Source organism: Puntigrus tetrazona, chromosome 17 (genome assembly GCF_018831695.1).
Source record: "Puntigrus tetrazona isolate hp1 chromosome 17, ASM1883169v1, whole genome shotgun sequence".
Taxonomy (NCBI): domain Eukaryota; kingdom Metazoa; phylum Chordata; class Actinopteri; order Cypriniformes; family Cyprinidae; genus Puntigrus; species Puntigrus tetrazona.
This window is the reverse complement of record NC_056715.1, coordinates 7,065,644-7,091,095: the sequence shown is the minus strand read 5'-3', so window position 1 is coordinate 7,091,095 and position 25,452 is coordinate 7,065,644. Positions and strand designations below refer to the sequence as shown.

The 25,452-nt window shown below is 35.2% G+C and overlaps 1 protein-coding gene across 4 annotated transcripts in view; it reads left to right on the top strand.

Annotated features, from left to right (window-relative positions):
* The first annotated feature begins 312 nt into the window (after positions 1-312).
* Positions 313-25,452, top strand: part of bicc1a (BicC family RNA binding protein 1a) — a 30,084-nt gene continuing 4,944 nt past the window's right edge. For all 4 annotated transcript variants that reach the window (XM_043263689.1, XM_043263688.1, XM_043263687.1 and 1 more), the window contains exons 1-13: positions 313-746; positions 7,914-7,960; positions 13,213-13,282; positions 16,199-16,278; positions 17,360-17,518; positions 18,542-18,595; positions 19,305-19,490; positions 20,511-20,762; positions 22,688-22,819; positions 22,895-23,096; positions 23,912-24,136; positions 24,329-24,489; positions 24,637-24,760. In XM_043263689.1, the coding sequence (XP_043119624.1) occupies positions 560-746; positions 7,914-7,960; positions 13,213-13,282; positions 16,199-16,278; positions 17,360-17,518; positions 18,542-18,595; positions 19,305-19,490; positions 20,511-20,762; positions 22,688-22,819; positions 22,895-23,096; positions 23,912-24,136; positions 24,329-24,489; positions 24,637-24,760 (1,879 nt within the window). In that variant the 5' untranslated portion in view covers positions 313-559. The remainder of the gene's footprint in view (positions 747-7,913; positions 7,961-13,212; positions 13,283-16,198; positions 16,279-17,359; positions 17,519-18,541; positions 18,596-19,304; positions 19,491-20,510; positions 20,763-22,687; positions 22,820-22,894; positions 23,097-23,911; positions 24,137-24,328; positions 24,490-24,636; positions 24,761-25,452) is intronic.

Sequence of the window (25,452 nt, the reverse complement as noted above, 5' to 3'; positions counted from 1 at the left end):
TGGCAAGAATGTTAAACTTTTAAATCGATCTGTCTGTCTGTTTTTGTCTTGTATGCGTTTTTAAAAACAAAGAAATAAACGCATTTAAATAAAGGTCTTAATTCCGGAATTGAAGACGTGCATCGTAGAAACTACGAAAAGGCGCGTGCAAGTCGTTTGTAACAACTGTAAGTAACAAAAATATCCGTAATTTCATAGTGTTTTATTTTGGTAAACTGGATATGATGATGAGAAAGTTTTGGGAGGAGATTGGGCGGTGATCCTCCTGACACGTGAATGCTCCCGCAGGAGCATAATCCATCCATGCATCCATGTCCTCCAACTATAGTGTGTTCTGGTCCTGGAGCCAGAGGAAAAGTGGAGGGGTGAGGAATCTAGGGGCAGATTGATTTTCTCGGGGGCAGTAACTGGCCAGAGGGGCTTTAAAGGAACTTCAAAGGCAGGATCGGGAAAAAAAACTTGCCTGGAAATCGGAATGTTTTTCTCCTAATGTTGACTTGCCGTTTGCCTCTTTCACACATAAACCCCGTTTAGCAAGTTTGAAACACTTTAAGGCGCAATGGCTGAGCCGCTGAGCCTCACGCATCCCGATCAGGGCTCCAGCAGCGAGCGGAGCGACGACTCGCCGTCTGCCGTGTCTGAGGATGACTCTAGCGGCCACTGCGGCCACATCTCCCAGCCTGACCCAGACTGGACCGAGGAAAGATTTCGAGTTGACCGCAAGAAACTAGAAACTATGTTACTGGGTATGTTAACTTCTTAAACATTTTCACGGAGGGCTGGAAGCACGGTTTGATATGTCGAAAGTACTTTTAGCTAACCTTGCGGTGTTGCTTGGCGTCGAGAAGCATAAATAGTTCTGTCTAAAAATATCACAATGTTTCCTCGAAGTCCATCTTGAAGGAGATGCGTGTTGAGGACACTGCTTGTTGTGTAGGACATGAAAACCGGCTCTGGGATGTTGTTTAGTAGCCAAATTCTTCAGCTATTCACGTGAACTAGCAAAATTGTTTGGGTAGCTTTGCACTGAATTTAATAATAAGATTAAGATGATGCATGGACTCTGTATAGGGATTATTTAAATGCACATATAAATATTATGTTCAGTTGGTACAAATATGTGGACGTGCATTCATGTCATAAAAGTTTCACATGAATACTTGGGAAATTGAAATACTTTAAATGCATTCAGAAGGGTCACAATAAAATGTCAGATGGAAATTATGAATATGATATGCGCAATGGCTTTTGATAAATAGGTGGTCAAATTAGCTCTACTCTAAATTTAAAGTGATACTTCTTTGCAAAAATGAAAATTCTGGCATTATTTGCTCATGTCATACCAGAACTGTATGAATTTCTCGCGTGGAACACAACATATATTTTTTAAAAACCAAACGGCTTTGGTTGCTCTTGACTTACATAGAATTACACTGGACAAAACTTTTTTTTAAAAGCTCCACATAAAAAAACAAAAAAAACAAAACAAAAAACATACAGGTTTGGAATGACATAAGGTAATTTTTGGTTGAACTGTCTCTCTTAAAAACCTGTTTATGTCTTTAGATTTTGAAGCACTCATATTTCACTGCATTTGTACAATATTTTTTAAATACGTGGGCCACACACTATAGCCAAACTTGTGCATTCATACAAACACAGACTTTGAAGTTATACTAGAGAGGAACTCTCTTAGACACAGTGTTTTTTCATACTAGGATAATGATATATACTATTATAACCCTAAACCAAACCTTCATGCAAACCTGTTTACATTATATTTGTAAAATATAATTTAGCCGATGTATGAGCATTTCAAATCATAAAGACCACTTCACAAGTCGGTTTTCAGCACGTTTAACTACTTTTGTTAGGGCATTTTCATACATTTTGGCCCTCACAAGTCAACAACTGGTTCAAGCTTAGAATTCAACAGTTGCATAATATTTTACAGTCAGTCTGTCAGCAGCGGGCAGTTTACTTCACTGCAGAATAAAATTTTTCCTTTTGTTTTGTTTTTCTTTTGTTGTAACTTCAGCAAAGGGGAAATTTTAAACAAGTTTTAAGTATTACAAGTTGAGGTCGGTGGCTTGGTATTGACATATTCTAAACATTTATAGCAGGCCCTCTAGTTTACAGTCTCTGCTTTTGCTACCATACCTTCAAACCAACCGAACTCCAGATAGTTATATAGACGCTGACTAGCATATACGTTTGTATGTGGTGCTTTGTGAGTATTTTATTGAATGAATAGATGGTGACACAGAGTTTTCATTTTTGCATAATCTATCCCTCACAAAAATGGTTTATGTTTTAAAGTAAAGCAACCAATTAAAATGCACGCACAAATAAACACATTCACTGTATTTGTGCTAATATATGACTGAATGCTTCCTTGATATTTGGACCCCAAGGGCAAAGGTCAGTTTAAGAGCACCAGGAAAACGTCCATCACCAAACTAGCACATTTTCAATACGAAGACAACACTTTTCACATCACACACACTCATATACTTCCACTACAATCATTGTTGTAGTGATGTGGGCATTTTTTCCCACACCTATGATTCAGTGGCTCGTAATCATCTCTTTGCTCTGGATGACGTGCAACATCTGGAGGTGTTTTGAACGGCTGTTGTTTTCATTGGTCGGATGCAGTAGTAGGCGTGATCATAAATCCAGCAATGTGTGTTTTTTGTGCGAAGGTTTATTGTGTGGCACAATTTTGCTCCCCATTTCCAGGAAATGGGAGAGAGAGAGAGAGAGAAACGGGACGGAGAGAGTTACAATTAAAATCATTTTTCTTAAAAATAACTTGGTAAGGGAGAGACAGAGGGGAGACCCACTCTTGTACTTTTCCCCTTCGGCCAGACCACGACTAAATCAGCTCATTTTTATTGGCTTATTCAGAAAGGCTAATGGAGAAAAGTGAATCGCCTATGATTCATGTTCACGTAAGGGAATCTGAGTAGCTTTAAGGTTTCAGAAAGCTCAAAATACTCATACTTTCACATAGAAGTAATCACTAAAATAAGTGATGATTTGGGGGGGGGTAGGCTTGCAGACACACTTTAATATTGCATCTTCTCTTGTGCATTATCTATCTCTCTAACTTTTATGGGAACAGTTTGTATATTAGGATTCAGTTTTTCTTTACCCCAATGGCTGTTACATCAGATGTCTGGTTATGATTAAAAACAAAGGAATGTGTGCTGGCCTGACCTTATATTCTGTGTGATAAGAAATTCTAAAAAGAATGCAGTGTTTGTTTAGCAGAGTTTATTCCGGCTCTTTATGGAAATCATATGCCCCCAGTGCCTTTTTGATCAAGATTTCTCTATTGCAGCAGGATGTGAAACTACATATTAAGATCTAAATTTCGGTGCATCTCACACTTGCCAGTTAAAGGGATAGTTCACCCCCCAAATAAAAAACTTTACTCACCGTCAGGCCATACAAGATGAAGATGAGTCTCTTGACAGATTTGGAGAAATCTTACATTATTTGGTGACTGATGGTTTCCCTGCAGTGAACAGGTGCCGTCAGAATGAGAGTCCAAACAGCTGATAAAAACATCACAGTAATCATCACTCCAGTCCAACAATGATCGTCTTTTAAAGTGAAAAGCAACAAGTCCATAAAGACATTTTTTTTTATCCTCGAACTGTTCGTTCTGGCTAAAATACAAGTCCTCTGTTTATAATATTGCTTTCTCAAGTGAAAAGCTGTTTCATTTGAATCAGAGAAATGTGCACCCAAACACACAGCTTTACACTTTACAAGACATTAGTTGATGGACCGGAGTTGCATGGATTACTTGTGGATTATTGTCATGTTTTTTTTAGCTGTTTGGACTTTCATTCTAACAGCACCCATTCACTGCAGAGAAGTGATGCAATGATACATTTCTCCAAATCTGTTCCAGTTACGGACACAAACTCATCTACATCTTGGACGATCCTCAGGATGAGTAATTTTTCCATTTAGTCCTGTTTTTGTTTGTGAATGTGTGGGGGTCAGGCTTGTTACCACCAAAAGTGTGCTGTGTGTTTTATTAATTTGCTTACGAATTCAGCATGTTTTCTGACATGTGGGTTTTATTTATTGAGTTTAATTTAGTCTGGGTGCATGTTCACTGCATGATTCTTAACGTTCTGCATGTGTCTGGGTTGTTGAGTGAAGCAACAGGAAGTGCGTTGTGTTTTGGGAATGTGCTCATGGCTCAGCACACTGTTGCCAAGGAAACACAGGTTTTTGCCTTGGATTTAGATTTTTTATATGCATACATGTGCGGTTTGAATATTAAAGGCACACTTGTGTCTTGATTTAAATATTTAAACAAATCTTAAATATTTATCAGATATTGACGTATACTTATGAATTGTTAATCATACATTGTTGGATTAAAAAAATGAAAAAGTAGTCTTGTTGAGTTTTATGGTTTGACAGATGCAACAACAGTATGCTGATTTTCTTTATTTTTTTCATTTTATATTATTTGATTCATTTTTGGCTGTTTTAACAGGCAGGCCATTTCTTGCTAGTGCTGTAAATGCATACACTGCCAATATTGGTGCAGTTTTATTCCAAGCAGACTTCTGTTTATATGTTTACAAATATAAATCTATTTCTTGGGTTTAATACATCAGGATTTAAGTTGTTTTTATGAAATACTTCAAACTTGAGTCATAAATCTTAAAGAACTGATGTATTGGATTACTAAGATGAGTGTTTGGCAGTAATACTCCAAATGTTGGGAGAGTTTTAGTTTGGCTGAAAACTCATCTGTGTTCATAACCTGTCAGACTGGGATAAGTTCCTTATCGTCATGGAGAGATGAGATTTTCACATTATTTAATTCACATTACAGGCACATCATTTTCACTCAGTACCTTTGGAGAGGTCTTGAATGTGTTTTCGGCACATCTTAAATTAATAATCCCAAATAGTTCTGCAGTTCATATTGCCTAATTGTTGCCCTATTTTCCGTCGTATGTTGAATAGTTTCGCAGCCTTGTGCCGACCTTTTAGTGGTGGTAAGCATTGTTTCTGAGAGGCATTCGGGCCTAAGTGTTGGTTTCCCATGACCAGATGTTTCTCTTGAGCTCTACATTTTGAGTTTCCTTTCATACAGACTGCTTGCTTTCAGAAGTTGCAAAAGCAAATGTTACAGAAGATTGTACAACCAGTCTGCAATAGATATGTGTCAGCGGCATGTGTGTGTGTCTCAAGTTATGACATGGCACATAAACCGTCTGAGAAGATAAAAGTTTTGAATCATTTGCACAAGTCTCAGATCACTTTAGCTCGGCATTAACAGTGTCTTGCTTATATGTAGTGTGATTTATGTTTCCTGTTGTAAGAGGATATACCATTCAGAAGTTTGGGTGGGACAATATTTTTGAAAGAAGCCTCTTCTGCTCAAGGATACAATTATTTGGTTAAAAATACAATAAAAGAAGAATATATTGTGGAAAATTGTTACATTTTAAAATAACTTCTGTTTTTTTTTTTTTAAATTGTAATTTATTAGCAACCCTGAATTTATAGCAGCCATTACTATCGTTGTATACTATCATGTTTTTGTGAAAACCATGAATTCTCTTTGAGAAACTTCGCAGACTATCTTCACAGTCACTTTTGGACAATGTCCCTGCTGAACAAAATTATTAATTTCTACCAAAAGGAAAAAATCCTGACCTCAAACTGTAGGTTGTGACATCACTTCAGAACCGATGCCCTCAAATCTTAATAGCAAAGAATAAGATTTGAATCCAGATGCTGGTCATGGTTTCGCTGACGTCTCACCCACTCACTGAGCTCTATTGCTGAAGGGAAGTTCCAGGATTATCCGGGAGAAATTCACTCAAATGATACAGTTTCGTTCTTACACTCGCTTATTCATCACATTCCTAACACACACACAGTTTACAGGATCTGTGCTATAATCAAACACTACTCTGAACGTGTGCGTGAAGCTGTATATTTCAAAAACTTAAAAGCTGTGGAGTTTTTCTGACCCACATCCTAAATAGAGCACAGGAGAGGTCTGAAATGAACACACACACACACACACACACACACACACACACACTGCATTTAACATTCTGTCTGGTTTGAGGCTGGCTATTTTCATATTTTTCTCTGTGTGAGCCTGAGTATGTACATGTTTTCTATTGGATGTGTTTCAGTTGTTTTTGTGACTATGAGAAAAAAGTTTTGAAAGTAAAAAGTTTTGGAAGTATTTTGAAGTTATATTATTTGAAGTTAACATGAATTCCAAGCATGCATTTGCTAGTCTGTGAGTAGTGGGGGACAGGTTTAGTTTAGAGGTGTTAATCTGTTCCATGCTGTACTCATTACAGATGAATGACCATATGTGTATGCGTGCTACAGAGATACGACTTCTTCCAAACATCTCACGAAACTGTTGATTCGATTTACAGCATCTGATAGGAGCTATTTCACAACTTCAGAAAGTGAACTCTTCCTCTGTCCTCACTTCACCCAAAATCAGACTTGTGTGAGCTAATGTGAATGGTGCTTTGTTTTAAATTGTGACTGATTGTGATTTAAGTGTGAAGGTTTTCTGAATGGAATTTGTGAAGCATTTTACATGAATTGAATATAATTCAGATCTATCTATCTATCTATCTATCTATCTATCTATCTATCTATCTATCTATCTATCTATCTATCTATCTATCTATCAGGTATTTTTATTGTTAAATAACTTAATAATTTAAATGCATTTTAAACCGCATTTAGACATGTTCTTAAAATTTAGTATAATAAAGTTGCTAAATTTGCAAACATAAAAGAAAACATTTTCTAAGATTTAAGATATGTGCTTGTTATGGGAAAATAACTTAAAACTGGGTCCAATCAAAGTGTTTCTGCTAAACATTAAGTGGAATCAATAAGTGAAAGTATTTTAATGGCTTTTGCTTTGGGAACGCAGGAGTTCAAAAGATTAAAACCACTTCTCTGTCTGTCACTGTTGTTTTCATCCCTCTCTCTCTCCACCACATGCCAGACACCATTGAGAAATTGTGAGGATACCATTTCTGTGTTTTCCAAAATAATTTTAAAATTTCATCATCTCCATCTAAATCCCTGCATTGCTCCATTAACTAGCCCGTGCAATGATGTGCTGTGAAGCAGGGTTTAAATCAAACCAAAATTTGGTGTAATGAGATGGGCACTGTAATTGCAGGTCTTCCTCTGCTTGTTTGGATCTAGAAATGTAGTGAATTTCACGGAGAGATGGGTGGATGTGCTTTTTTTGTGATTTTAGGGTCATTAAGAGGTTTAGATGACAAGATTGTCCCATTTCCAAACCGTTTATTTCCTCCCATTTTGGGGTTTGTTGTTTTGACCTCTCTATGAAATCCATATTTCAACTTTAAAGGTAAAGCAAAGTCCAGGAGAGGGCTTGGCGCTATTAGATGAATCGCCCTCTGTGTGGACGTATTTGCAAGAATGTTTCATTTTATGTGATAGGACAATCTCAAACAAACATCTGGAGACCCAGCGTCCCACCAAAGTAAACAAACCTGTGAACCCAATGTTTTAATCGCACCTGACTGGGAATCTTTTTTTCTTCTCAACATCACACTTTAATTACATATTTCAGGGATCTGAAGTCTGATAATAGCTGGAAAAAGGATGTAGATCATTGCACTAGTTTAAATTGAGTTTTTCTAATGTCAAAGAGCACACTTTACATGTATAAGCCTGCTACATGCTGCCTTATTCTTATATCTATGTGACTATTTGAATCTGCCATTAAAAAGTTATTTATTCACAACATAGCATGACTTCTCATACCTCACCGCTTGAATATTATACAAGTTAAATATTTTTGTGAACAGAAATAAAAAATTGTAAATGTCTCTCTTTTTCTCACATAGTGGCCAATGAGGGGAGGATAAATAGAGGAGAGGATTTTTTTCAGAAGGTAAGAAATTATTTACTTTTTTTAATTTATTTTTTGACATTTATTTTGTTCAAAAGAAATTAATACTTAAAAATCATTTTATTATTTAAAAGTGACAGTGAATATATATATATATATATATATATATATATATATATATATATATATATATATATATATATATATATATATATATATAATTTGTTATTATTATTATTTTATTTATTTATTGAAAGATATATTTAAGTATAATTCAGCTTTACAAGAAATAAATGAGAAACAAATCACATTTAAAATTATGGTATAATAGAAAACTGTTATTTGTAATATTTTATTTCCCATAATATTTCATAATATTAATGATTTTACTTGATTTCTTTTTAAATCAAATAAATGTAGCCTTGGTGAACATAAGAGAGATCTTTTAAACACATTTAAAAATCTTAACCCTAGTGAACAGTAGTTTTGGATGTTGTGATGTCTTGCTTTACCTGTATTTACATTGTTTAGTGCACTAGCACTTTAAGCTTAACTGTATAATGTTTAAATGATCAGAACCTGATTGTTGCAAGCAATTTTATTGTTAGTTTCAAAACAGGATGGAAGTAGCTCTCCTGCATGCAGCATTAACACACTGTAGCTATTGAACACACAAACTCTTATCACAACTGTCATCCATATTCCAGTAGCGTGCTGGTGTTTCCAGCATGTTTTTGTGTGTGTGTGTGTGTGTGTGAGAGAGTTTGCGGTGAGGCTTCTTCAAACACACAGTAAATCTGAGCAGAGATGCTAAATGCGTGAGCCAATTCAGAAGTTTGATTGATTCGAACCAAACAATTATCCCCGCTTAGGTTTCTAATAAACAGAGATAACAAGGGCCAATGAAATTGTCAAAATATTCTTGGTTTGGCTCAGATGATTGCGGTTTGTGTATAGTCTATGAACAGTGCTTCTATGGTTGCAGTATTGATATGATCACTCTTTTCTGTCCTCACTTGCACTATTGCTGTCTTTCCATGGTTGATCCACAAGGCCTTCGTGGTTATCTTTTTTAGTGCATGCCAGTTCTCAGGCAGTTCAGAGTGGTACATTTAGACATTTTTATACATCTAAATATACGTTCTCGTTTTAATCTTTGTTAGAGATTATATTACAGCAGAATTGATGATTCGGGCCGTCATGCGTGTTACGTAAACAATACAGGTCACTGTCTTAGTCGTTTGCAGCTGTTTAAAGTTTAGGCCTATTTGTGGTGTATTTGACTTTTCTTCTTCTTGTTGTTGATACGAGACGGTAATGAAACTGGAGTAGGAACAGATCTGTTCTTCTTCACAAAATTATCAAGACATTTTGATAAAAAATGTTTACAAGCTTTCAAAAAACAAACATGTTCAGAATCTTTCACAAAAACTGTACTTTCTGTGTCTCACCTGCTTTTCCCTTGTGATGTCTTTTCTATTTATGTCCTAATTTAATTTTTTTGTGCCGTCACTCTGACAGAGTCTGTGTTTTGGTCTTCTGAGAATGACCAACTGGTAAAGATAAATGGACACAAATACAAATGTCTGACGCTTTTTAAAAGTGGTGACATGGGAAAGCCATATCACTGGGTTTTCTGGGAGGAAAGGCGGTAGAGAATCACCATTTCAGTGATTAAACCTTTTGTTGAGTTTTCCTTCCCTGCTGTGAAAGGGTTGGAATTAAGCCTGTTGCTCATTCTTGCTTTTCAGCCATTCTTTGTGTTTCTGTTTCCATATCTTCATCATTATTATCATTATTATCTAGAACATCACCACAGCAGTAGTCTCTTCCAGTCTTCCAATTCCTTCCCTGTTGTTTTACCATTGTTTCACACCATTCCTCAACATGTTCTCAAGTCACTCAAAGTAAAATAAAAACAAACTGACATTACACAGCAGCAATAGTTACAGCTTCGGTCTGTAAAATTAAAATAATATGAATAAAATTAAATAATATTACAATTTCTTGGAAAGTAATAAAATAGATTTTTCATTTTAATATATTGCAAAAAGTAATTTATTCATTTGAAAACTGGAGTAATGTTAAAAAATACAGCTTTGCCATCAATGTTGCATGATCGTTCAGGAATCCTTATATGCTGATTTGCTTTTTTTATTATGAACATTATATTATGCTTGATATTAAACGCTTTTGATCAATTTGAGCAAATGATGACAGAATTTGGTTTTGGATGGAGTATCTCTTTAAGTAAATATGCTACAGAGTATGTAAGGAATTAGTTTTAGTATTGCACACACCTGTGCGGCCTCCAGTCAAAGTGAAGGCTTTCCTAGCCCTTTCTCCTTCCCTCGTTCCATTTCCCTCCTTTTCTCCTCCTCATGCCTCTTTTCTTTGCTCGTGCTCCTCAGCTGAATCAACAAAGGAAACAGGAAGCAGATCTCTACACACAAGCTCTTGCACATCCACTCTCTCATACACATCATTTGTCAAATATAAACACTCTGTTCTCTATCACGGTGCCCATTTTTAATGACTTAATGAAGATCAGAGTTTGGGTGACTCTGGTACTTTGAAGTCACTGCCGATTGAAACGTTCTCTCCTGTTAACGGTGAGTGTATACATTCCTGTGACAGGATGATATTGGGTGTGGGGGAAAAGGAAAGGACGTTTTCAAATGTATAGTTAACCCAATTTTTCTGAAATCGTCTGACCCATTTGAGAGGTATGTGCTGGTCCATCACAAAAATAAACCGCAGACCCCAAAACTGCTGTGTGGTCTGTCAGAAATCTCCCTCATCTGTAGATTGGAGCCAAAGAAAGCAGTCAAGAGAGAAAGTGAGAGCAGGTCGGGAATAAAGACCTATAGAACGCACAGCAGCGTGGCAGCACAACACAAACACACAGAATGGAAATGGGAACTGGCACTCCGCCTGGACAAACTTTAAGCACTGTTCACCTTTTCATCCCATCTGAAATGTTCAGGGATTCTTCAGGCATGTTTGATTGTGCCTTCGCTAGGTTCAAGTTCATCATCTCTGACGTTGTCTGCGCTGCTTAACGGAAACACCGTAGTTAAACTGAAGAGAATGTTGCTGACTTTTCCCATTGCCGCAGTAGCGAAGTTACTTTGTGTTTATCTTACAAGAGCCTTGTTTCTTGTGTGTGCTAGTGACCTGATGTTTTGCGCAGCAGATTGCAATACAGATGATTTTAAAAACAAAGCTATCTTTGCAATCACAGGAATAAACGCATTAAAATATATTAGAATATAGAACAGTTATTTTAAATTGTACCAATATGTCACAATATTACTGTTTTTAATGTATGTATGATCAAATAAATTCAGCCTTTGTGAGCATGAGACTTCTTTCAGAAACATAAAACCAGTATATAATTTTACATCAGTACATCTTGTATATAAACAGCATATTTTACTCAATTATACAGGTATGTGTGTATTTATATACAGAGTAGACACACATTTACATAATGCAAATTATTTTGTAATTTTGTATGTGATTAATCATCACTTTTGTAGATATGCTTATGTATATATGAGTGTGTGTGTGTGTGTGTGTGTGTGTGTGTGTGTGTAAAAAGCAAAACTGTATAATTAGTTTAATTATAATAATGCTAATAGTCTTTATATAACATAATACCTACATTCTTTTTTCTTTTTTTGTTAATGAACTTCTGCTTGTTAAATATTGTTACATTGGTGGCATTCAAATCAGCGGAGTGGTACAGTACATATATACAAAAGAATTCAAATAATTATGTTTTCAATTCATAAAAACACTTTTTTTCAAACTTTTTTGTCACATATGCAGAATGATTGGCTTTTGGACTCTCTAGCTTAATTGCTAATGTGCGTTTTGCGCAAAAATTGTCATGTTTTGCATGGTACAATATGAAAGGAAACACAACTTGATTCAGGCTCACTGTAGATTGTTGTTTTATCGTAGCCTTGCTGAACCTTGCTGTTTTCAAGCCGTAATTTCACAAATGTAAATCATAGGACGCGTCACAGCTGTTCGGATGAATTACAGACTTAAGATCTGGGGAGATTAATAAACGTGTTCCCTTAAGTAAAAAAAAAAATTCTCATGTTTTCTGTCCTTTAGGGTGTCAAAACAAAATAAAAACTGAAGCCTGCTGTTGAACCAAGGATCCAAGACTAATGAAACCTGGAAAAGTATTGGCCGTAAATTTTATTAGAGCATGCGGGACTGAATGTTTCCAGTTTATGAACAAGCACGTGCAGCCTGGGCTGTAAACAAGTAATAAGCATAACTTTCATGATCATTCACCGCTGCCCATCCTATCCAAACTTCTCTGAAGAGATGACATTAACTGACTGTTTGTTATATTCAGTCAATCTGTCAGAGACGAGCAGGTGCATCTATGTCATGTTTAATTAAAATAAATGTAATTCTAGTTAGTATTAGCCCAGAGGCTGAAATTCTCCTAAAGGTCATATGGGAAAACTAAACTAAACTTTTTTTTTTTGTTTAATTGCTGCAGTTTCAGAATTTTTTTTCCCTGAAAGAAATTGGATTTGTTGCCAAAACTTCTCATGAGAACTGCTGTACAGTAAAGCCTCGCTGACCATGAAAGCCAAGAGGTTTTTATAGGCAGGAAGATAGAAAGTGCGCCACAGAACGGGTACAAAAATCTGTTTTCTATAGAGATAAAGGAGTGTGTTGCCAAAGTTGTGGTTGGCTTTAAAAAATGAATTTACATGAAAGACAAAACCACTAAAAATAGTGAAGTGCTCTGCCTTCTTCCAGAGGAGGATTGAGCTCCAGGCAAAATCACGGCAGAGTTTTAATAAACATTGAACCTGTGTATTCATGTAGCTGCAAATTACCATAAGTTTCTCTTTTGTGCATTTTATATGCACACAAAACACATTACCATTCTTTTTTTCTCTCTCTTTTCCTTCACATATGCTACTGGTTAGCATACTAGGCTTGTCAAAGACTCTCTGCCAACTGGCTGTTATATGTTTCACGGGTTTTTGAGCCAGCTGTGTGTATATGTGTGTGTGAGAACGAGAAAGTGGGGCATGTTTTAGCCAGAGAGATGATTGTAAGACCTCTATTGAAACAGCCTGAACATTTCTGTCAGTGAGAATATTTTAGCATAAGTGAAATATGAGTTCTTGTGTGTTTTGAGAACCAAATTGACCAATCATGGATTTGCTAATATTAGTGTGGCAGGCTTATGTGTTTTTTTTAATTCATTCTTGAATTAACATACACTTATACCAGTGGTTTTTGTGTTTAAGGTCATGGATGAAACCAACACTCAAATCGCCTGGCCGTCCAAACTGAAGATTGGAGCAAAATCCAAAAAAGGTATACACCACATGTCTTTCTCGCAGTTTTAAAAAGAGAGTTCATCTAAAGACAAAAATTCTGTCATTTATTCACCTTCATGTTGTTCCTAAATATTGTGATATTGCGTTGCTAATCAAAGAAGCGGCTTCACTGATGAGATGCACATGATATATATTAAAAAAAAATTGTATCACCCGGCCCTACTACCATCTAAAATATTCAGCAGCACAACTGTTTTTTACATTGATAAAAATGAGTGCTGTCAAATTTTTGTTTATATATATATATATATATATATATATATATATATATATATATATATGTATATATATATGTATATATATATATGTGTGTGTGTACATATATAAATATATACAGTATATAAAAATATCTATAAATACACATGCATGTATATATTTAAAAATATATAAAGTTTATATATTAAATATTAGTGTACATGAAATAAATTATTAATATACATATATACATGTAAACATTAACAAAATATATCCTGTGTGTGTTTATATATACATAATAAATGAAGACAAATGCACACACATATATTATGTAAGCAAACACTTTTATTTTTGATGCCATTAACCATGATTCATTTGACAACACTAATAGAATAATAAAAAAAATAGTTCTTGAATATAAAATTAGCATATTAGAATAATGTCTGAATGATCATGTGACACTGAAAACTGCCTTAATGACTGTTCAAAATCAAAATAGATTAAAGTATATTAACATAGAAAACATCTATTTCAGCTTGTAATAATATTTCGTATAATCACAGTTGTACTGTATTTTTGATCAAATAAATACAGTCTTGGTGAGCTTAAGAGAGCTCTTTCAAAAACAGAAAAGAAAGCTTCCAGACCCATGTTTAAATGGCGGCTTATATAAAACGGAAATGTTAATTAGCATCTGATTTTGTAAAGGAGGTTAGGTGAAGCAAGTCTCTGAGTGTCTCTAAGCCAAAATGTTGGCTTTCAAAAGCCATTGAACATTATCAGGCTCTTAAGGATTTTTCCTAAATGATTAATGAGGGAGGATCTGGCAACAACTAAACACAACTGAATCTAGTGTGGGTGAAGAGTGACATGAAACTGGATGGATTAGGAGTCTCAAAAGAAGTTAGCATTCTTTGCTACCTTTTCATGTTTTTTATGAGTTTAAAAGATCAGATTGCTGTAAATCTCATAAGCCTCATTTAAAAGATGAAATGCTCTTAATTTTTGCTTTTCCATATAATTGTATATGTATGAATGTTCTTATGGGGCTAATATTTTCTGAACCTGCTTTTGTCTTCTCTTTATGGCTGTGAATGTTTGCACATTTTTGTGTATGTGGCTCTTGCCACGTGACTCAAAAAGACTCTCCTTACACTCATTCATTTTTCAATTTAAAACCTCTAAAGAAATGAATCATAATAAAAACAATGCTGATTTAGTTCACATGGAGTAGTTCTCACGGAAGCTGCCATGGTAAGATCCAGAGCCAAATTGCTCATCCAGATTGAAAAAAAAAAAGTTTTTTTGTTGGATGCTACATTCAAGCCTAGATACCATATTGTCTAACTAAACAAACAAACAAACAAAAATAATAAGTGCATACCTGCTAAATCAGTTATTTCATTTCATATCATTTAAATGTACATATTCTCTCTTTGTTTCTGGCATAAAGTACTATATCTCTAAACACACATTTACCAGATTACTCACAATAAGTCAGTCTTTTCCCTTTCACATATTCTTTTTGATGATGAGCCCAAGATCTCCCTTTTCTTTGTTTTTTCCCGAATCTTCTGTAAAGTCCCCTGTTCATCTTGTTGTAAATAATGGTCAGTGTTTGTGACTCACTTTCTAAACTATATATTACTCTCTGGTCCCAAACGGTTTTCTCATTTTCTCTCCATTTCTTTTTTCAGCCTCTGTAACAGATGTTATCAATCTGAGAGATGTCTGTTCCACTCTGCCCTGAGTCAGTAAAGCACTTTTAAATGAGGCTGTCTGTCGGACAAAAAAAGTCACTCTCAACTGGAGTGTAGAAAGGCCAGACAGTTTGGTTGAGAACAGAAATAAATGACTTGATTGAAGCCATGTCCAAGATACTAGCATTAAAAAGTTTGGGGTCAGTAGGATTTATTTCTTTTTTTTAACATTTAAATATAACAAAAACATAAATACACGTGTCTATATCTTTCATCAGAGACAAAAAAAAATATCTATATGTGTGTGTATTTTATACGTATATACCAGCTCGGTCTCGGTCTATATGGTGAGCACTTCAAATGAAAGACAGACATTGGCACTGATATCATAACCTCATATATGCACGCATGAACTATTACATTCCTCACAGACATACATAGACATTCTCCATTCATAAACACGCTGGCCACACATGCAACCCCACACACACACACACACACACACACACACACACACACATGCTGGAGTTGATGACTACCACATGGCAGGAAGAGGATAGTGTTGTGGGTTGGACAAGGAGACCCCTACTGGTGTTACTCTAATACCTCCCCCAATAACAATGTACTTTGTGTGTGTGTGTAAGACAGTGATCCTTCCTGTTTGATTTCCCCCCCTGGTCCTCTAGGCCCAATCCTGGAAGTTCGTGGGAGTGTTTTAGGGAGAGTGAGACAGTCAGAGAATATGTGCAGAGAAAAAAACGAATTCCAAGAAGTTACACTACACAAGCTATTTTTAGAGAGCTGCAGTAAAGCTGTTATCTTTCTAATGATGTATGTAAGGCTTGTCTGTGTGGTAAAACTGACAGGGAAAAGTGTTAACTCTTCAAACCGCTGGTGTTGAAACCGGAGCTGTAGTTTAATTCATCAAACTGAGCGTAAGCATCTTTATCAATGTATGACTTTGTTCTCATCTGCTCTTTTCCTTTTCCTCCTTACAGATCCACATATTAAAGTCAGCGGAAAAAGGGAAGATGTACGAGAGGCAAAAGAGAAAATAATGTCAGTTCTTGACACAAAGGTAACTGAGAAGCTTCTGACCGTCATTGAAAAGTCTGGTCTGTTTGGGTTTGCTATATAAACTTGCTTATCCAAACCAGAATATTAAATTTTTTTCTGAAAAAAATGTAAGCATCTTTGATAGCTAAATTGCATAATCATTTAAAAGAGAATGGTTTTAAGCATAAATATTTATTGTTTTAAAAATAAATCTGGTGAAACGTTTAGAAAATGTTATGAAATGTGATACAGCCAGTCATAATGTAACGTTAAACGTACAGTTATGTAAAGAGAAATGTTTTTTCAATAAGATTTAATTATATGCAGAACTAGCCTGGCTGTAGAAATAGAAATAGAACAATAGAAAATTCAGAAGAACAGCATTTATCTTAAATAGTAATCATTTGTAACATTATAAACGTCTTTATTATCACTTTTGATTTATTTAAATCACCCTTGCTAAATAAAAGTATTCATTTCTATAATCATCTTTCCCACCCAAATAAACAACATAAAAATAATTCTGACTCCAAGCTTTTGATATAGTGTGTAATGTTACAAATGCTTTTCATTTATTTCAGATAAATGCTGATCTTTGGATCTTTCTATTCATCAGAGAATCCTGATTTTTTTTTTTTTATATTTATAATAATAATAACAGAAAATCTGCATATAAGAATGATTTTTGAAGAATCATGTGACACTGAAGACTGACGTAATGTTGCTGAAAAAGTAGCTTTGAACGCAGGAATAAATTACATTTTTAAATGAATCAAAGTAGAAATAATAAATAAAGAATCATTTTTAAATGGTAAAAATATTTCACAATATTACTGCTTTTGCTGTGTTTTGGATCAAATAAATGAGCAAAATAGAATTTAAACTGGTAGTGTACATAGGCTTATTTATTTTTTTGATCAGTTAAATGCATTCTTTCTGAATTGATGTATTAATTTATTTAAAAAAAAAAAAAAATCTTTCTGGCTCCAAACTTTGGAATGGTGGTGTTTCTGAATGCAATCTTCTTAGATTTTAGAGCGGGATTAAAGGATTTCTGAGAATGCTCTGTTGTTTTTCTAAATTGTGACCTTTGACACCTATAGAGTAATCGCGTGACCCTGAAGATGGACGTATCGCACACAGAGCACTCGCATGTTATTGGGAAAGGAGGCAATAACATCAAGCGAGTGATGGAAGAGACGGGCTGTCACATACACTTTCCTGACTGCAACAGGCACAGCCAGGGAGAGAAGAGCAACCAGGTACAGACACCTTAACATTTCATTATATCTATTTTTCTTAGATGTTAGTTTTTATTTTTAATAAAAGTTCACGCTAAAATTAAATGTCTTTCTGGTGTTTTTGTTTTTTCACATCTTTTAAATGACATAACTGATAATGTCGTTGGTTCTTGCATGTATTTTGACCAATCGTGATGTAGTTCCGGCAAATATTTCCTCACAAAAAAAAAAAAGAAATATAATTCACAAGTCATAACATTTTAAAGCACTTTTTGGTGTTTTAATGTGCAAAGTTATGGCTTTTATGTTCTATGCATGAAAGAAATGTAGGTTTTAAAAGAGCGAATGAGAGCGAATACATGACAGGATTTGTAATTTTATGTGAATTATCCTTGCTATGGGAATATGTTTAATTTTTGTGGAAATTAAGCAAAAAGCAAAGGAGATCTCTTTAATCCAGCCAACATTTACTATCCAGCAGTGGCTGAACTCTAGCTGAATCATTTTATTGGCTGAGGAGCATGAAGCAGTTTGTATTGGCTGGAGGATGAGAACGGTTTGGAGTATGATGGATCTGATTGGCTGTTGGACGGCTCTCAGGTTTAAATAGACTGCTGAGTGGTCTGACGAGGCGTGCAGACAGTTTGGAATGTTAGTAGCGTATACAAGCGCACGCATGGACAAACACCGCTTCAGAGCCAAACCAGATGGACTCTCTGAACTGGGCCGAATCACCTGGTTCCAAACCGGGATTCATTCTCGCAGGGCGTGATTAAACGTGTGGTTGTCGGGATGAAATGATGGAAACAAAAAAAAAACGAGCTGGACTTTAATTAAGGTTTTTTGACTGGCGCTCTGCCACACACATACTCCCATTTAATGTTTCGATGGGTAATAAATCAGGTTTCTGGATGTGACACTGTGCCTTATTTAAGCTTAACAAAAATTCTTAGAGGATGAGAAAAAGGAATAAACAATCTGCACGTGATGTGAAGAATGATCACGAAGTACAATCATTTCTTTGTCTCTATATTTTTCTCTCAGGTGTCAATAGCGGGTCAGCTAACTGGCGTAGAAGCAGCGAGAGTTAAAATACGGGTGAGAACGTGTTTACCTGTGCTTTAAACTGTATATAAGTGGCTGTTTTAGAAAGGAGCGTTTAAAAGATGGAAAAGTGGAATTATGAATTATGAATAATTCATTGCTATTGTGTGAACACGTAATCAATAAAAAAACTGTAGTCTGATTAATAGTACTTTAAAAGGTAATTTAATCAAATTACGAGTACTTCATTTATTTAATCTGTTTACATAATTCAGATAACATGTAATCAGTTTCTCTTGCTACACTGTATATTTTCAAGTATAAATGACCTTTGTAGCAAAGATCATATTATAAAAATATGTCCTCAATATTAAATAATGGTCTTTTATTTGTGAGTGTACTACTTTCTACACTACTACATAACCTATTAGAGTATTGAATTTAAAACCTTAAGAAAAATTTTAATTTTAATGAGAACCTTCTTCTGAGCAATATAAAGGCAAAAGATACACTTAGAAAATACTGAAATATATATTTGCAAACCTATATATTAGGCTATTTAATTCTTAACCTTAATGCTGGAAGATGCCTAAAATACAATTTTCCACTAGCTCCCCCTTGTGGTCCAGGAGCCAACCGTAGATTAGGAGCTTTATGTGCTGCACCCTAGTGATTGAAATGTAATCATTATTTGCTCTATGCTGTCATTTACCCGTGTGTTGTTTTTCCTCAAAATCATAATTTTTCCACATCTTCTGTGTAGGAGCTATTGCCGTTGATGCTGATGTTTGAATGCAGTGGTTTGGTGCAGCATGTGGACTGTAGCTCTCCTGTAGTTCAGCATATCTCCCACACTTACAACATCTCCATCTCCTTTAAACCTCCCTCCCGTCTCTATGGCAACACCGCCATCATCCGTGGCAACCAGAACAATGCCAGTGGTGTTAAGGTGAGGCAAGAAGTGATAGACTTATACATGAATACTTCTAATGAAATAACTGGTTTGTTGGGGAATGTTGTTTTTATTAGCATTATTTAGCTCTTTATTTAATTTATTTTATCATTTGTATAAATGTAATATTATACATGATTACTTGCATTAAGCAGTGACCTACGCATATACTGTATGATTACATAATGAAAACATTTTTAGTTCAAATTATTAAAATGAAAAATATTAAAATAAAAATATTAACATTTATTTAAATATTAAAATAAAAACTCATGTATTTTAATATATTTTATATCTGATTTTTATAAGTTATTAATTGAGTCTTAAGTGTCATGTGATCCTTCAGAAATCATTCTAATATGCTGATTTGAAGCATTATTATTATTATTATTATTATTATTATTATTATCATCAGTATTTAATGTTTCTGTGGATTCATATTTTTAAATAATTTTCAATCATTCAAAAGAATGATATAATATATAAGTAATAATATACAATATATAATTTAACAAGAATTTAAGTCTTTGCTATCACTTTTAGTTAGCAATAATGTTTAAAAATTATTTTAAAACTTACTGAGACCATTTTAAATGAAAGAATTAATTATAAATGCTTGGTAAAAAGTTTTCAAGACATTTTAATATGATGTTCATCAAAAATATTTTTTCAATTAAAAGTAGTCTCTAAAGTGCTTGTATTTGACCCAAAAACAATCAAAACTTGCTACTGAAGTGGCATTCATTAGCAGATATGAAATGAGTGGAGCTCCTGAGTTGCAGACGTACTGAAACTAGGTCATTTCATGAAATGGAGAGATTTAGTTTTTGGGTAGAGCTGCCAGAAATTAAACCAAAACAGCAGCCTCCACCACATAATGCAAGACATTACAGGAGATGGGTGATGGTTTTATTAGTGTGTGTGTATGCGTAAGCTCACATGCTGGCATCGCTCTGTGTGTTTTTGCAACTGCAGATCTATATCAAGTGTGCGCTAACATATTTGTGTGTGTTTCAGCGTGGTACGGCTTTGTTATTGGAGCACCTCGCTGGGTCTTTGGCCAGCTCAGTGCTGGTCAGCACACAACTGGACATCGCGCTGCAACACCACAACTTTTTTCTGGGCTGCAACGGAGCCAACGTCAAGAACATCTCCCAGCTCACTGGAGCCCACATACACTTCCCCGAGCTCAACACACACACTAGCCCCTCAGCTGTCTACATACAGGGCAGCATTGATGCTGTATGTGCGGCTAGACAGCAGCTAATGGTATGGCAACAGTTTGTCTCTTATGCTCTTTAATTTACTATCTCTCTCCATGTTTGTGGCCAATCTGTGAAACAGAACACATGTTATGTTGAAAGATGAAATTGAGAGAGATGTTTGGATGAGAGACTCTGTAAGTACTGACAGATGATGAGACTCATGCTGGTCTGGCTGAAGACCTTGAGGCTTTAGCAACGTGCCGACCAGAGGGATTTCAAGACACACATGCCAAACCTATTCTTCTCCTCTGCTCTTGTTTTTTCAAAACAGGAAATGTAGCTTTAGCCACACTGCCACTACAGACTATAATTTAATCTTAGAGGTCTCATAATAGACATATGTGCAAAATTACATATTTTCAAAATCAATAAGTATGTGACTAGCAGATTAATCAGCATTTTATTTTAGCATTATTCATATACGATTATTTAATTTTATATTTAGTTTTCATTTTAGTTAAAGTTTTAATATTTTTTCAATAAAAAGATTTTTATAAAAAAAAAAATTGTTGTATTTTAGTTTAAAGTTATTACATTTAGTTAACCTGGGCAAATTTTCAATTTCCATGTAAGCTTCTTTTTAAATCTCATATATATATATATTTTATTTATTTATTTATTTTTTACTTCAGCTTCGGTTAAATTCAGTTTGAGTGTGGCAGGATTGTTGAGCTCCACTCACAACATGCCATCACTAAACTCAGTAAGTCAGTTAAGTTGTAGATCCTCTCCTGCTCTTTGCCTGAGGATCTGACAGGCCGACCATGAAGACACAGGCTGATCCTTGACCCAAATGAAGGCCCTCACTTAACCATAAAACAGCATCTGTGAGGGAAGGGTTTCAAGAACAGGGAACATCTTTGAAGTCCACGTCTCCTCCCATGATGCAAACTTGTCCATTTGTAATTAGCGAGAGAGCACCAACCTTGGGACATTGCAAAGTTTTATTCTCTGATGAGAAAAATTTTGCCCGTATAGTTCTGATGGCTTCCAGTGTTCCTGAGACAACAAAGAGATCCCACTGAAGATGTTATCTACAACGTCACTTGGAGGAGGCTCCATCAAGACCAGTGTTACAATGGGATAATGGATCTTCAGGTTGTGTGGGGCGTCAAACAGAGGTGGAGTATGTGGACATGTTTCAGGGGCATCCTTCTCGACTGAGTACTGGCTCTTGGGTCACTGCAGTTCACCAACAATAGCCTAATGAAGGACTTTTTCCAGGAGAATAAGGTTGCTCTTTTGGACCATCCTGCATTTTCTCCTTTTTTGGTTCTACAACTTTCTTTTTTTTGTTTCAACACTCTCAGGATCTTTAAGGAATTGTGAAATGAATGTTTTACTGGGTTTAACTTCGGCAGTGATGGCGTGTTCTGAGAGCACTTGCTTGTGTGCCTCAACAATCCTGTCACACTCAGAGACAGAAAGACATTTTGTCTTTACCATCAGGAAATCATGACAGTGTTACTGCCTGAAGAACCATGACATGAAAGCCATATTTTTGTGCAGACTTTAACTTTTTAAGGCTATGGTCTTTTCATCAGCCAATGAACAGCCTGTTTGAATTTAAATGCAGTTTTCCATAAATTTCCTTTTCAGTTTTTTTTGTTTCTTCTTTTTGCATTTTGATGCAGTACTTACAACCTGGTTACAATCCACCGTGAAATATGAATACTTGTAATATTTTCCCTGGTCTTAAGATTTTGTAATATTCATTTAAATAAAATATATTAAACATAATAAATATAATATTAATTAATAATGGTATATTAAAAATCTAAACATAGATAATATTAAATAAAAAAAACACTGAAACTACTGAATCTGGAACATGCCTTTAAGGAAAATCTGTGTTATTAAGATGGTTTTGGGTTTATAACATAAATTATGTATTTGGGAATTGGCTTTATATGTAACTGTATATTTTAGGACTGTCTCCCATTGGTGCTGCTGTTTGACATTAAGGAGGAAATGGAGGTGGCATCTCAAGTCGTCACTACACTTATGGAGCAGCTGGATGTCTTCATCAGCATTAAACCCAAACCAAAGCAGCCCAGCAAGGTAATAAATACGCAGCTCTTTTGTGTATATGAGGTACATTTAGCCTTGGTCACTGACTAAAGGTCTCTTTCTCAGTCTGTGGTAGTGAAGAGTGTGGAAAGAAATGCTGGGAGTATATATGAGGTACGCCGGATCCTGTTGGCACTAGAGTCCAGCTGTGTGCCGCCTCCCATCAACCACGTGGCTGTTAACGAACATGCTCCCGCCTCCCCTCCCCTGATTGGCTCCATTGGACTGGACACCCTGGCTTCAGCTGGACTGAGTCTAAGCACTCTGGGTAACGTAGTTGTACATTTAGCTATTTTTTTTTAGATGTATTTTATGGGTTGAGTAAGTTACATTTATGATCTAAAAGTAATTCCTTGAATGTGTATTCTAAGCAAAGCCTGTTTATATCAATACAGCATACACATTCCTGCTTTAGCTCTGCAGTCACTATAATTACTACTGTCTGTGTTAGTAGATTACAACTCACGCTGCCAAGCAGATCCATAATTAGCTACAGCTGTGTGTGTGTGTGTATTTGTGTTTGCCTGTGTTCCACATTCACTCACACAGTATTAATGTGACTTAAAACAGTCCCCTCTGTTGTTCTCAAAACTCAGGCCTTGTTCTCATGCACAAATTGTGCATATTTACAGTTACATTAAGGATTTGTGCCATAATAGTGACTAAAAGTTAACAGTTCTGAGCTTTGTTTCAAATCCTAGCAATCTTTTTATCTAGGTAACTAGATAAAAAGGTTAAAAAAACACTTTAAATAACTTTATATGAAAACAAGATATGATACATAAATGAAAATTCAAATAGATTTATAGATGGATTTGTGTGTAAACAAAAACCTAAAAAAAGATTATCTAAATTATTAAATATTAACTAAATTAGTAATACTAAAAATATTAGTATTACTATACTAATAATATACTAGTATTAGTATATTAGTAATATATATTATGCTCTGTATTAGAATGCTATAAATAAATAACTGAATTGTATACACATTATGCAAAAAAATAAAGAAAATAATTGCTAATGCTTTTGGTGTTTTAGTTTCCAAGAATAACACTCTTTGATTTCTCTCTCTTTCATCAGCTGGTCTTCTAAGGTCGCCTGTCAGCCCTATTCCTAATGGTTCGTCGAACCCAAACTGTATTCTTAATGGTCATGGCTCTGTGTTAAACATTCAGAACGGAGCAGTGAGCAACTCTCAGCACATTCATACACCCTCACATGCACCTGCTCACACACATTCACATGCTACTGGTCACACAGCTTCACTATGGGCCAGTGCACTCAGTTCAGCAGCTAACACAGCAGGTGAGTGTGTGCTCTTTTCAACCACATATATTGTGGTTACTTATAATAAGCCTGACTGGAACTGACTGATTTTTTTTTAACATGACTTAGCTAAATACCATTGTTCTGAAATGTGTGTGTGTGTGTGTGTGTGTGTGTGTGTGTGTGTGCGTGCGTGCGTGTTACATAACCCTCTCTCTGTCCCTGGCCCAGGGTTTTCCACAGACCTGATGCTGCAGTCAGTGTCTCAGTCGACTCTTGGTGGTCTTCTGCTCTCTGGGGTCCAGAGTCAAGCGCACGCTCACACACCGTCCCCTCCACCTGGACTCGCACCAATACACAAACCAGCCAGTGCAGAACATCTAAACGGACATGTGAGAAACTTCATAAACGTTTCCACACTGTGCACGTTTTTAGGCTCTAAAGATTAAAATGTGCTGCCTTTTTAAATAAGTATTTTTGGTCAAAATTATTGTTTTAAACTCATTATTCGTCCCTTGTATTTCTGCTGAATCTTGCAGCTTGCCAGTTCTGTGTACAGCCGAATCTCCTCTGTGTCGTTGAACTCTGCCCACCGTGACGCATCCCAGGAAGTTATTGGACACTCCCAATCAGAATCCATTTCCAATAAATCTGCAGATGAAGGTAGAAAACACAAACATGGACATGGACACAAATATTGGCACACCTGACCATTGCACCAACAGATACTTTAACAACATCACATTCTAAATACATAGATATTAATAATAGAGTAGGTCTCCCCATTGCAGTTATAATAGGGCCCTGGGAGACCTATTAAGTTTTTTCCAAATTCTGCTTTTTTTTTAATGGTTAAATAAAATGTTATTTAACAAAAAGAATGTCTGATTAATTAATTTACACAGTTTAACAGCAATTTGTTCAAAGTCGAACAGAAATACATTTTACATTGTCTGGATTCTATTTTAATAGTTTAATAATCAAAATAAATTAATTTCTTTTTAAAAAAACTTTTTTTTTTTTTTTTGAAATATGTGTTTTGCGTATTTACATTTTTGTAGTAAATAAATTCTGGTAAATAATCTTTCTGATAAATATTCCTTAAAAATAATGTTTGTTTAAATATTATTTTTATTATTTTATTATTAGTAGTAATATAGTTACATTAAATAATATATTTATGTCACAGTTTCTTTAAGTTAAATCAAACTACTACTTTGCCAGGTTGTTGTGAAGACCTACAAGATTCTCGTTTATATTATATGATTATATTTTTTCTCAAAATAAATGGTAAAAATGCTCACGAAATGACTTTCAGAGCAGTTCTAGAGATTATGTTTATATACTAATGTACT